Below are 13,084 nucleotides of genomic sequence, written 5' to 3'. Positions count from 1 at the left end.
CGTCCTCTCCATAGCGGAGGATACAGTGAAACGTAATAACGACCCCGAAGGAAAGGGGGGTGAAAGAGAAAGGCATTCTCAGAAAGAACAAGAAATGTTCCACAGCCCCCGCTCTCCCCACTGTTTTAGGCCGGCGAGGCCGGGCCACGTGTTCGGCAGCACCGAAGGATCGCCTCCATCCAAGTCACCGCCGTCGAGTTCTTAACCGGCGATGAAACAGCTTCGCCGTTGAACGAGGGATCAGATGTAATGTATAAGAAATAACGACCAAAGGGTCAAATAAATGTTTGCAATATTTTCTCTAACGAGCTCTGCGTTAAGGCGACCAATATCTGGGCAGAAAAAAAAAACAATCTGAGGGACCTCGACGCGTGAGGGATTGTGGGTACAATGCACGTCACTATAGGGATAGTGTTACAGACACGCCTTGTCGACGTCCCCTTTTCTACTACGAATAACAAAATGCAATACTCTGCAGTGACCACTGGATGTCGGACTATGCACAGCATGTGATTCTAAGCAGATTAACAAACATCAGAAAAGTGGTTACAGTTTCCAGAACTTGTTACTCCAGTTTTTATACAACCTTCAGAGAATGGGCAGCTGCGGTTGGCAGCCATACAACCAATTGTGAATTCTTCACTCTTTGTTGCGCCAGCAATGCACTGCAGTGGCCGTCAGGATTCTCTCCAAATTGCTCAGACCCTTCCCTAGCGGGGCAGCCATTTACGATCCCACACAGGGTTACATATTTGGCACCTCAAGTAACCAGGGGCAGGGATGGGCGAGTCATGGTACTTAACAGCCATTTGTGCCTGGTCCACCTTTAGCTTGGCATTCAATATGACAGCAGCAAGCTCGGGACAACCTACGGCTCTCGTCACCACACATGTTCAGTCCCCCCAAAATCCAGCAGGGGCAAATTGGAGGTTACCTCTGGTAAACCAACATACAAGGGATCCTGTAGAACTTGAAGCAAGAGATCTGATTGGAGGTCCCTATCCATTTATACCAGCCTTGGTCAACTCGACAGGGGACTGGTAACCATTATAGTGCACCACAAACAATGTACATGACAATAAGTAAAGAGCTTCTTCCAACAGACAATCTTAGGAACCGCCAAGTACGGTTTGAGGAACTGACACCCACCAATGAAAGCCCCTTTCTTAACCGCAAGACCCTAATGGCCTTTTTTTAGTAAAATGCAGGAACTACAAATCGTGTCACCTAGGGACATTGCATTTGTGGAACTTCCAACTCTGTACAGCTCCACTAATTGATCCATTGCATCGTTTGTATCATTGGTGGTGGTTGAAAGGGTCCTCCAAGCAGCACAGGAGCTTCACAACCTGGGTTTGTTTCCAGGTTTGCAAAGAAGAGGTGTCAAATGTACACCTAGTGTTTACCTCTGACTAAGGAGATGCAAGTTAGCGGTTCTAACTATAAACAGATCAAGGGGCCATCTTTCCATCTGTTTCAAGCTCAGCTAAAGACAAGTCACAGCTATACAAAACTTGATACATGGCAATCAATGAATGGTACTAGTCAGTATTGATGTATGGTTAATAGTTTGAATTGCTCCATATTATCTTGAAATACGCAGGGTCACAATTCTTTCTACTCACACACAGAAGAGATAGCAGCGCTAACATCTGCGGTCATATACCTTCTGCAAGAAACTTGGCTTAGGTCAGATATACCAAGGGATGGGTATACCATCTTTACTCAGGCTGCCTTAATGAACACTAGATGCCGGCCTATGGGGGGGCTTTGTATAGGAGTACGATCTAACATGGATGCTAATTTGATCAGTACTGACAAGAAATCAGCTAACTGTACGTTAACTTAACAAGTTTCCCCATGCCAATACCTGCACACAGATTGCCAACATACATGATCCCCCGGATGGCCATTTAACATCAGTCTTAAGCAGTGATATCAAAGACCTCCTCGAGGAATGGTATAAACTGCATCCAGGCAGTGAACTTTTAGTAGCAGGGGATTTCAATGCCCATTGCTTGCTACCCTGGGAGTTGCATTTGCTGGATAGTGATCCAACACAGTTTAGGAAACAATCAGTTGCGGCAAGTAAATATGCACTTGACTTGATAAAACGTGAGGCTGGCTGGATTGACATTATGTTAGTTTACCATCTAGAACCTCTGATCCCCACAGGGAAAATCACTCTGATAATATCACGGTGCAGGCTGGTGTATGTACTTCCAGCCTTGATTGCATATTTGCTTCCAACACTTTAAGTTGCCTAATAAGTAATTATGAGATCACTTTTACCTCACTAAGCAACCATGCCATATTTAAACTTAATATACAAACAACAAGCATACCAGCATTGAGTAGGTAATCAATTAACGCCCAGAGTAATCGTATTATCTGGACGGAAGCCAATACAAAATATCGAGAAAACAGGATGGTCTTCCCGTGATTTACTCAGCAAATGTAATGGCAGACTGCAGTTTTTGCTACAGATAGCGTGGCCGCCTCTTCATAGGCCCAAGAGTGTTTTAGCAAGAATGGAGTTATGCCACATCCATTTGACATATGCATCCATGATACGAAGAGGGCTCTACGGCGTGAGATAGCCCGCATCAGGCGCAATAGATGCATTTCATTCTCCAACCAAAAAGCCAAAATTGCCTCTGTTAAATCCCTACACAAAAACTGGTCGGGCCAACACAAAAGCAGTATTTCATCAGTTAACTGGAAGCTGGTCTATAAACTAATCAAGACCTACGATTCCCAAAGGTTTTGCATCGTTATAGAACTTATTTGCCCGTGAAGTCTTCCATTAAATTGTGCGGGAGCACAGAACAGCAATGGACGCTATATTTGTGTGAGACCGGCTGAGACTCTAATGTAGAGGACACTACTGGTATCTCTCAAACACAGGGTGTTGACACACCTATTGATGCTATGAACAGCACAAACACTGTCGATATTATCACCAGAATGAAACCTTCCTATGCTCCAGGACCTGACAGGTTAGTGAATATCCTCCTGAAAGTGAGTCCCTTGTTCTGGGGGGGGGGGGGGGGAGGAATTCCACGTAATGTTTACTGAGATTCTGCATGGTGGAGGTATTCCAGAGAGCTGGCTGTATTCTATTCTGGTTCCAGCATTCAAAAAAGGGTCGAACAGGCACCCTTCTTATTATCGTTTACTTGCGGTGCTGGATTCCATTAGCAAAATCTTTGCTTCGATTCTCTTAAAACTTCTTGAGGAATGGGTCAAAACTTGCCATCTCCTTAAGCCACAACAACTTGGCTTTCGGAAAGGCTGTTCGAAAGTACAAGCTATGTGGGTACTTCAGGTGTTGTCAGCCGATGTCAGTAGCGGGGGCAGATGATGCACTTTACCTGTTTCGTGGACTACCCTACTGGTTTCGACTCTGTAGTCCCAGAACATCTTTGGAGAAAATGAACTGCCTGGGGCATTGACCTCAGTTATATTTCATCTCCCTTCTATATACGGATACAGCAGTCCTAATGTGTCTCTCCCAAGATGGAACGGGCACATCCCTCCCCATGCCAGTTGTCAGTGTAGCATCTAGTAGAGGCCTTAAGCAGGGGTGTGTGTTAGCACCCCTGCTAGTCAATCTATATGTGACTGATATGGGGGTTCGCACTTGCATAGTGTCGCAATTTTCCTCCACGCTTAGGGGTACTAAGACTGTATGGATTGGCTATGCAGACGACACTGATCTTATATCGCACGCCGTTGGGCTTACAACATTCGTTGGATAACCTGTCACCGTATGCAAAAAACAATATGAAAATCAATCTCCAGAAGACAAAAATCATACTGCTCCAGCACAAGGTCAAGAAGCCTGTGAATTATAACTGGTGGATTGACGGGGTCAAGTTAGAAAAGGTCAGCTCTTATACATATTTGGGCTGCCCATTTACTGGGACCCCTTTTGCAATGGCTTTTGGTAAGCCAGTGATTACAAAAGTATTTCTCAAATGACAGGTCCTGAAAAGTTTTATCAGTAGGTCAGGGGGAGAATCCGTGGAAGGATACTTGGAGGTTTACTCCACGTTGGCCATCCCTAGTCTTCTGTATCGGCTAGAAACTGCTCTGGGTGTTACCTCTTACTGGTTAAATCCGGTTGAGGGAAAACTATTCAAATCAATGTTGGGATTACTCAAAACTGCTCCGTTAGAGACCCTGAGAATGGAACTTGGGCTGGTATCACTTTCCACGTTATGGAAGCTGAAATGTTACAAACTGAAGATCCTTGCAGTAAAGACCAGTTCATCCCCAAACACTTTTTTGGCATTACTGGACGCCCATAGGTCTTACAAACCTAGCAACTTGCCAATTTGCAACTGAAAAACATGGTTACCAAGCATTTAAAGGACATCAGCCTTTCAATTGAGGAAATGGCTACTCCTGTGCCATTGCTGGCTGAGTTAAGAAAATAATTCTTTACGATGGTATGGGGAGATGCCCCTTGTTGCCCTCTCCTGTCGTAAGCGTTATGCAGAATATGTTAGACAGGGATTTTCCTGGTACGAACCCCGTAGATCTCACAAAATATTGTAGTCCATCATGACGTTTTATTTTATATCTTAAATTGAACATATTCCCTGTCCTGAGATCACTGGAGTGTGGGCTCAGAAGCCACGCGAATTGCGGCTATGTCGCATTTGCAAGACCAAGATGGGTGTCCAGCATGCATATCCTAACAGGCTGCACTGGGCTAATTGCCCACAACTATAAGGCTTATTGTAGATTTGGTGCAGTCGAGGGGGGCTATGAATTGGACCAATTTTGGGCCATGATATTTTTTGCTGAACCCTTGATTGTTGCTGCAGCTTACCATGTTTGGGAAATTTTGAAAACCCGATTGAATTTAGAGGTGACGGTAAGGTTGATTATTTGATATACAGTGTATTCTTTAGCTCTTTGTTAAATTAATATTCTTGGGGTACAAAGCTCATAGATCGAAAGTCATTTTTTTCGACGGGTCGTTGGCCGATTTTTCCCTTGAAAACCCCATCGAAAAACATGGGGGTGTGGAGAAAGGAATAGAAGGTGCGGGGGGTCAGGAATAGAATTACATTAATAGGGGAAGGGGAGTGTGGGGGGAACCCCCCCAAAAATAAACAATTTTCGATTATTTATTTTTAGGGAAAAATGTCAAAAAACCCATCGAAAAAATGAATGTCGAAAAATGTACATAGAAAAATTCTTAGTGATAATGATCGCCAATTGCTAATCATTTTATCTACTATATGGAGAAAGTCACATGTCTAAAGGTCTTTTTCTGTCAGTAGGAGGTAATGGGGCGGGAGTAGGATAAGCAGGACAATGAAAGAAGCCTTCTACCAACTTGTTTCTTGCTGTCTCTCTTTCCCTATCCTGTATCCTCTGCTTCCCCTGGAGCAAAGCACTTTTGGTGCAAGATCAAGACGGGACAGCTCGCTCCCGCCAGGAACAGGGATTGGTCCCCTACAACAGGCTAGCATTAGACCAATCACCTGAGGACTTATGCTCTTAAAAGCAGGAGTCTTGCACGCTTTCATCAGAATACCTTCAGTTCCTCGAGGATCCTTTAAGGCTGAAGAGACGCTCTGGGCACTCTCACCTGGACTTCCTTTGGGACAGTTGCACCGTCCAAAGCACTCCGCTGGAGCTGAAGAAGGAGCCGTACAGGACAGAAGTAAGATTTACCCCCCTAACCACTCCCAGAGACTATCGGGAGTGACCCCAGTGAAATGACACCAGCACCAGACCAACCCATCTGTAACAGATCTTCTGCGCCAGAAGAGCAGACCCTGAAGTGGAGTATCCTGTACTCGAGCCTTTGCGAAGGCCTCCCAGCGACCCGGAGGGCCCGACCGCCCGAAGCTCCTGGTTCACATGCAACGAACCAGACCCTCAGAGTTCCCCGCATCTTGAATGAGAGGGAAGGCACTGGTGCTGGTACCTGCGTTCCGCCCTTTATTTTAGACTGTGATACTGTGTTTGGGTCACTACTAGTTCACCTTCACACCCCTCTTAGGAGTATAGCCTACCCACAGACGGCATTAGGAAATCTGTCCCTGTTTTACCTTTATCATTGAGTTGTGTTTTGGTTTGTAGAAGTGTGAGGGCTGAGCGAGCCATTTTGTCCCTGCTCGCTCTTACTCCTGAGATGCAGAATCCAATTCATCACAGTACCCAAGAAGAGGGATAAAAGGAAGGGCTAGTGGGCCCGAAGGAGATATAACTCGCAGACAGCTACTTGAACAAACAGAGGTAAATGGGGAAAGTACCATGCTATATCCAGGAGGGATCTTGGATACCAACCTGAGAATAAATCAAGTGACATCCAAAACGGATAACAAAAATAACAAAGCGTAACTAAAATCCAAAAGAGGGATGCAGCATAAGTGTCTTTCCTTAACTTGAAAAAAAGGGACTAGTTGACCAAACAACACTTTAAAGAAAAACACACTCTTTCAAAGAAACAAACAGTTGAATCAAAACTGGGAAAATGTTTCTCCCTGAGGAAACCAGCCTCTGACCTGTGTAAGGAAAACTAATATTCCACATCCAGAAATGGAGTCAAAGAGAACAAGGGATAAAGCCAAGATCCCAAATGAGCAAATCAAACCAGCATATCAACAAAGTGGGTGAGAACCCGATGGAAGAGAAGGGAGCAACGAAACAGAGGGTATTTGAAAAGACTAGGCAGACCGACAAAAACCTAGGTATAACACACAAGTAATAACTGATCAGAGACCCCCGGGATCTCTGACAAGATGGGGGAGGGGGCCGTTGGGGCCAGATCAATTGATCCAGGAGGGACCGTCAGATGTTTCTCCTTGAGAAAGAGTAGCCATACTCAAAAGACAAATTACAAGACATAGGGGACTACACTTCTGAAGTTTTCCCAACCAACTTCGAAGAGACCCAGGAAATCACCATTGTTATTTCAGTGAACCATAACAAATGTTTACTTTTTTGACTGTTGAGACTAAGAAAACAACTTTTTTCTATAAGTACTGCGTAGGGGAGCAAGGCCAGTGAATAATATCCCCTCCATCGCATTAGAATTGAAGACTTTGTTAGACCCATGCGGGGAAACTAGTGAAGTTGGATATAAACATTTGTTTGGGGGAAAGAACTCAGCTACCAGAGCAAACCGAGTCGAACTGCTGCTTTTGTTCTTTTTTTTTCTCTAGTGGTAGGGCCAGTTTGAAACAGGTGTGGACAGATTATTTTGATGAGACATTCCGACGAGCACCTTAACTTTAAGTTGAAAAGCTAGGGAAGTCTCTCATAGTAATAGGGTGAGAGTCCTCTTTTAGGTCACCACAACAGTCAAAGTGGGTTCCCTGAATTTTGATTCAAATGTATGACTCATAACCAGCTTCCACTCTGCCAACGTTCACTTCTTTGGCTGTTAATTTTAAAAGAGCTTTTCCAAAATTGATTCCAGCACTGCCACCTCCTCTGCCTGTGGCACTCTTCTGCTCTCACTCTCTCTCAGAAATGCTATCCTATCTCCAAATGGAATACCCTCCAATTTATATGGGTCAGAGTTGGGAGATTGATTCAGCATGGCTCCCCATTGGAGTCTGTGAATGCCCCACTATAGGTGATAGCCTTCTGTGCCAGGTGTACTTTCTCCCCATGTGTTCCTCTTTCCCCAGGGATTATTCTCATGTGTTGCATGCCATCCCTCCCCATGCCAGTTGTCCCGTGTGCAGAAGGCTGAAAAAGTGCTAACTCCAGCTTAAAATCAAGGGGATCTGATATGGCAGTCATGCAGCTCCATGCTGGCTCTCCTATTCTCCTCTAGCGTGTACCAATTCCTGGCATGAAGAGTGGTTTGTTGCTCACAAGCCGTTAAGTGCTTCTGAAGTTCATCTCTCTCTCTGGGGAGTGGTTATCTTTTTTAAGTGAACCAAAGATTCAGTTTTTAGGCAACTTGCTCAGAGTTTGGGGAAATATGTTATGCGGCAAGTCTGACCCGAGATTCACCTCAGACTAATACTGCTTTTTTGCTGTTGTCCTCAAACAATGTTTTCCAGGACCAAAGGGAAGCTCTGACTGCTTTTTGGGACCACTTTGTTCTGCTCCATTGGCCCTGTCCAGATAACAATACTTTGGCCGTCTCCCATCACCATGATATGCTGGCAGCTGGGCCTCCCTCTACGAAGGACAGATCTCTGGAAGATTCCCCTTTAACCAGGATCAGAAACGCAGAGCGGGTGGCTATCCCTGCCCCCTACTGCTTCCAATCCCCCACATAAGACTGCTAAGCAGGTGCCGTTATCAAACTAATGGCTAGCAGCACTTCTTAACTAGTGTCACACTCCAACTAACCCCCCCTTCCCCCACCCCTTTTTATTTTTAAGAAGATGGCGTCACTAGGTGCAGTGTGATAGACTTGTGGGCTGGAATAGCTTACAAGAAAATGTGACTTCTGAGGGTTGAGTGTAAGGGCACAGGAACTTCTGCTCAGGCAGATCCCATTAAAAGCCCCCGTATCTCCAGATCCACAGAACTTGAATAATGCCTCAGAATCAAAGATCTGTTTTGCATTTTCAGAGCTTGCTGTCAGGTTTAATTTTCATGTTTGGTTTTCCATTGTGCCATAAACCAATGAAAAACTGATGCAGATTGAGTGTGAATATTTGTTTTAAAGATGCTTATCCTAAACCCGTACACATTTTAAAGGAGTGGGCCAGGACTCTAATTCTGGGCAACATTATTTATCAAATGGTTGTCAACTTTGACAAAATAAACTGCCAATGTTGTAAATTCATATACCAACATTTTTAAAATCTCTACTGAAGGACCATTGTGCTTTCAACTTTATTTCTTTCCCATGCCCTTTACAACCTTTTCATATAAAACTGTATATATTTATTATAATTTGTTTAGGTGTGCGGCCATGAACTTCTAATCTGACAGTTCATCTTTCATACTTATAGTCATACTTATGTTTACTTTATAATGCTTGCTATGATTTTACCATGATTTGCAATATTTTGACACTTTTATGGGTGTTTGTTGGGTGTACATTTGAATATGTTCAACAAATCGTTTAAACAAATATTTGACTTCTGCTTTTTTTAAGTTTGTGTTCCTTGTTTAATTAGATGTTTGTAATGCATGTCATGATTCAAGTAGATTTCCAATTATTGGCATAACTAGTTTTTACACACGCCAGCAATCTATTGTTGCTAATAGCAGAACTGTTATTCTTTGTTTGTTAGAACAATTTATTAGGCTACTCCACAAGTGACACTGCAAAGGTAGAGCTTTAGAGGAGTTGGTGGTGACTTATCCAACAAAGCGGACAGTAGTCCCCAATTGAAAAAACTAAGGGTGTTTTGCTTGGACCAGAAAATACATCCTAAAATATTCCTATGCCCTGATCACAAAGTACCAAGCAATAAGACTGTGACCCAGACATACATTTGGCTTTAAATGACGGATATGTAATTATTTCTTTTGATGAGATCAAAAGAGTGCAACAGTGCCAACCTTCCCCTAAGAAAACATCCATAACCTGACTTAAAGAATGTCTTTTAAGGAAGGTGTCACTATATTTTCATTAACAACTGAAAGCAGGATCGACACTGGGTAATAAGGTCGGACCGAGAAAGCGCCTAAGAAGACATGCTTCTTCCTTGCACCTAGCTCTGGGTCATGTTACCATTTTATAGTTCTAGTAAAGGGCTAGATACAGAGATCACGACAGCTTAATCATTAATACGTTTTTACCGATATCACAGTCTGGAAGGCATGGTAATTATCCATCTCTTCTGCAACATAATTAAATGCTCTGAGAAGAGCAACACCAGCATCCTCCAGTCCATCCACATCCTCCGAATCATCCACCACAAATACCAGGCCAACCCTGAAAAAGAAAAAAAGTGATAAGGAAAATCAGACGCTACCAAATTCATCAGCATGAGCAAAAGCCACACTTACAGGAGAATGAGAAATTGAAGCAATGGCCAGGCAATTAAATGATCTGGCAGAACATGTAAATGGAGAAAAACATCAAGTGGAGTGCAATACAAACTTGCTCGACTTAAGTAGGTCATTGACCTGCAGAAAGTACATGCTTCTTTTTTTTGTAAAGCGTGCATAGCAAACTTAATCATTCTTGGAGATAGAAATAACCTGTGACAGGAGAGGGGAGATCATGAATTGTGACAGTGTCAGGCTCAAGACCCTGTCAGAGAGAGAACGCTCTCAACATGGGATAGGAAGCCTACCAGGGAATTACCAGAGCCTGACCTACCTCAAAAGTGGTACCGCAGTGCCTGATACGCTAACGTGTATGGCAACGTGTAAAAGCCTTGGTGCCACTGCCCCTCAGTAATACCCACCAGCTTCTGTTCTGGTCAGATCTCTCCACGCCGAACTTCCACCTCACAAGCGAACAAATGCACAAACCAACACCACCTCCAGACGGGGCCCACATGAACGGGTAAAACCTGGACAGGGGTGGATAATGAGAAAAGCAAATAAAGACTGTTTACTGTGGCGGCCATCTGGTAACCACCACAGACCGAAAAGGGGTCAGCGCTAAACCTCCCACACTGGGTTCCAAACTAGGGGGGCGGGAAGCAAACCAACTATTGGGCCCTGCAGGCAGGTGATGGGAAAACCGATGGGGGCGAGGAGGAGACATAGGATGGGGTAAGCTGTACTTTAAAAGTCCAGCAAGGCAAGGTCACTTTGAAAGGTCTTCAGTGAGTTTGGGAGTGGAGTTGGTGGACTGAGAGAAAGGGCACGGACGGTGGACGGTGGAGATGAGGGGCAGAGAGACTTAGACAAGATTTTGTGAGAGCATGTAAGGTGTTGGGCGTGAGAAAGAGTGGTACCAATTAAGTTAGTGTCATGTGTGAAGTGTTGTGTTAAGATGGATTTCTAAACTCTGACCTGGTGGGCAGACGTTTAGGAGGCCACCCTCGGTTTAGTGAAACAGGGGAACCTTCTGGACAAACCAGACCAATCCAGGTAGCTTGGCAGGCGGTCAAGACTATGTCTCAGGAGAGGTAAGAGTGATTGGAAGCCCACAATGAGCACACACAGCAATGAACCACAAATTACTCTTAGACAAGTGTATATGACAAATATCTATACATTTATTGTCAGCCGGACCAATAGACACACGTAAACTTTAGCTATGCAAAGACAGTTACCACACAAAATACTCCACTATACAGCATATATACAATATGTTACCTAATGCGATAAATGAGGAAAACACAGCAACAACCGGTAAAGAGAAGAGTGGATTAACACATTCGGAGCACTAGACAATTCTCTGGAGTCATTTCCTAACTTTCGAGTCCAGCCCTAAGAAGTGGGGAGCCTTGTGCTCAATAGTACAATTTGTGTGTAAAAGCGCACAATCGTTCAGGTGAAGCAAAAAGCGGGTCTTCTTGGGAAGGCTGTAGCAAGTCAGGAAGGGGCTTGAGGCGATGAAGAATTGGTTCCCACCATTCGAATAGAATCTGCCCTTGGCAGCTGAAAAGTTTTCAAAAGGTGAGACTAGCTAGGAAGCGCAGGCGATCCCAGCTAAGACCGAATAATGTTTTAGAGATATCCGTGCGTAGAGGTGATCAGTTGTGCCAGGGGGCCAGTGGTAAGTGATGAAAGTACTCACCGACCCTCGGCACAGTCCGGACCAAACTTTGCCAGTTTAGTCGAGGTCGCTAGTAGGTTCTAATGCTGCAGTTTTGCGGCGCTCCGGCTCTCAGCGGCTGCGGGATAGAATGATTGTCTGTGATAGGACAGTTGTCTTTTCTCTGCTTCAAGGAGGTATGAAGAAAATTCTGGTGCAGCAGGCATCGGGGCACAGGAGAGCAGAAGAACAAGGCACTTCTAGTGACCGTCACCAAAGGTAGTTATGCGGGAATCACAGAAGCAGGCAAGTGTTACGCACTCTCCTAATTCGGGACCTAGAGGAGCTAGGCCTGCGAAATCTGGCAGGAGAGGGCACGGGACCACCATCAAGCGATGTCCCAAGTCTTGGGTTTCAACTCGAGACAACAGCAGTTCTGCAAGATACCCTGAGGTAGAGCTGGACAGTTCACTGGATGGTCCAGGAACACTTTCGAAGGGGCTCGTTCGGTGGGTAAGTAAGGGACACAGAGAGTAGTTGTTCCCACTACTCCAAAGGGATGAAGCGCCTTGGCATGCCTTCTTGTTCGATGAAGAAACAGGGGTCGGACCGGACAGCAAAGGGCGAAGGGTGCCAAAACCTTCTAGAGCGTCTCCAGCGGTTTCAAAAGTCTGTTGCTACGTGCAGGATACTAGGCTCCTTCTGTAGTTCGGGAAGAACTCAGGTAATCTACCTGGAATGGATGCAGAGCCCCTTCTCTTATCCAAGATTAGCTTTGTGCCAAAATTGAGGACTTCCAATCGAAGACCTGCTCTCATGCAGGCATCCCAGTCGTGGACCAATCACGATCCACGGTGGTCTGTCATTCAGGCACTCCAGACATCCTGGCACCACTAGTGTGGATTGGGACCAGACAGTCCCAACCCACTTCCTGGGCACACACACGTGACAGGCAGAAGCCTGCAAATGAGATCAGGTTTCGCGGGAGGCTGCATACCCAATTAAGGAAAACCCGGGTTACAAGACCTGGGTGAAGGCAAGGGACAAAATGGCCATGGGACAGAACAAAAGACTTTGTGGCTCGGCCATTTTCAGACCTGGCCACAGTCTTGAACCAAACATGGTAAACACGGTGTGATTCAGTAAAAAGAAGTAAAACATTTATAAAAAGTAACTGCTGCCACCAGTTTGTCCCAACACTTGTACAATCACCAAAAAATACTTTGAGGGTATCTAGGCCATAAAACAAAAGGGACCCAAATGCACGGTACTGGAAAGTACATTGTGCACAGTTAAAAAGTTACCAAGAAATGGCAACATAGTCAAAGACTAAGGGAAACATAGTTTCCCAGTACCGGCAGTCTGAAGGAAGTGTCAGTTTCCCCATAACAAGTGAGCAAAAGCCCAGGGGAGCGCAACTGAAGGCTGTGCTCCACTGGAAAAAGTCAGGATAGGAAAGCCAAACAAAAGCAAAAAGTTTGG

The 13,084-nt window shown here is 44.9% G+C and overlaps 1 protein-coding gene across 3 annotated transcripts in view; it reads right to left on the bottom strand.

Moving 5' to 3' along the window:
* UGGT1 (UDP-glucose glycoprotein glucosyltransferase 1) overlaps positions 1 to 13,084 on the bottom strand; it is a 2,047,742-nt gene that overhangs the window by 1,198,779 nt on the left and 835,879 nt on the right. For all 3 annotated transcript variants that reach the window (XM_069617855.1, XM_069617854.1, XM_069617856.1), the window contains exon 16: positions 9,745 to 9,880. In XM_069617855.1, coding sequence (XP_069473956.1) covers positions 9,745 to 9,880 — 136 coding nt within the window. The remainder of the gene's footprint in view (positions 1 to 9,744; positions 9,881 to 13,084) is intronic.

Source organism: Ambystoma mexicanum, chromosome 10 (assembly GCF_040938575.1).
Source record: "Ambystoma mexicanum isolate Mex_15411 chromosome 10, UKY_AmexF1_1, whole genome shotgun sequence".
Taxonomy (NCBI): Eukaryota; Metazoa; Chordata; class Amphibia; order Caudata; family Ambystomatidae; genus Ambystoma; species Ambystoma mexicanum.
The sequence above is the reverse complement of the archived record's forward strand: the minus strand, read 5'-3'. Positions and strand labels throughout refer to the sequence as shown.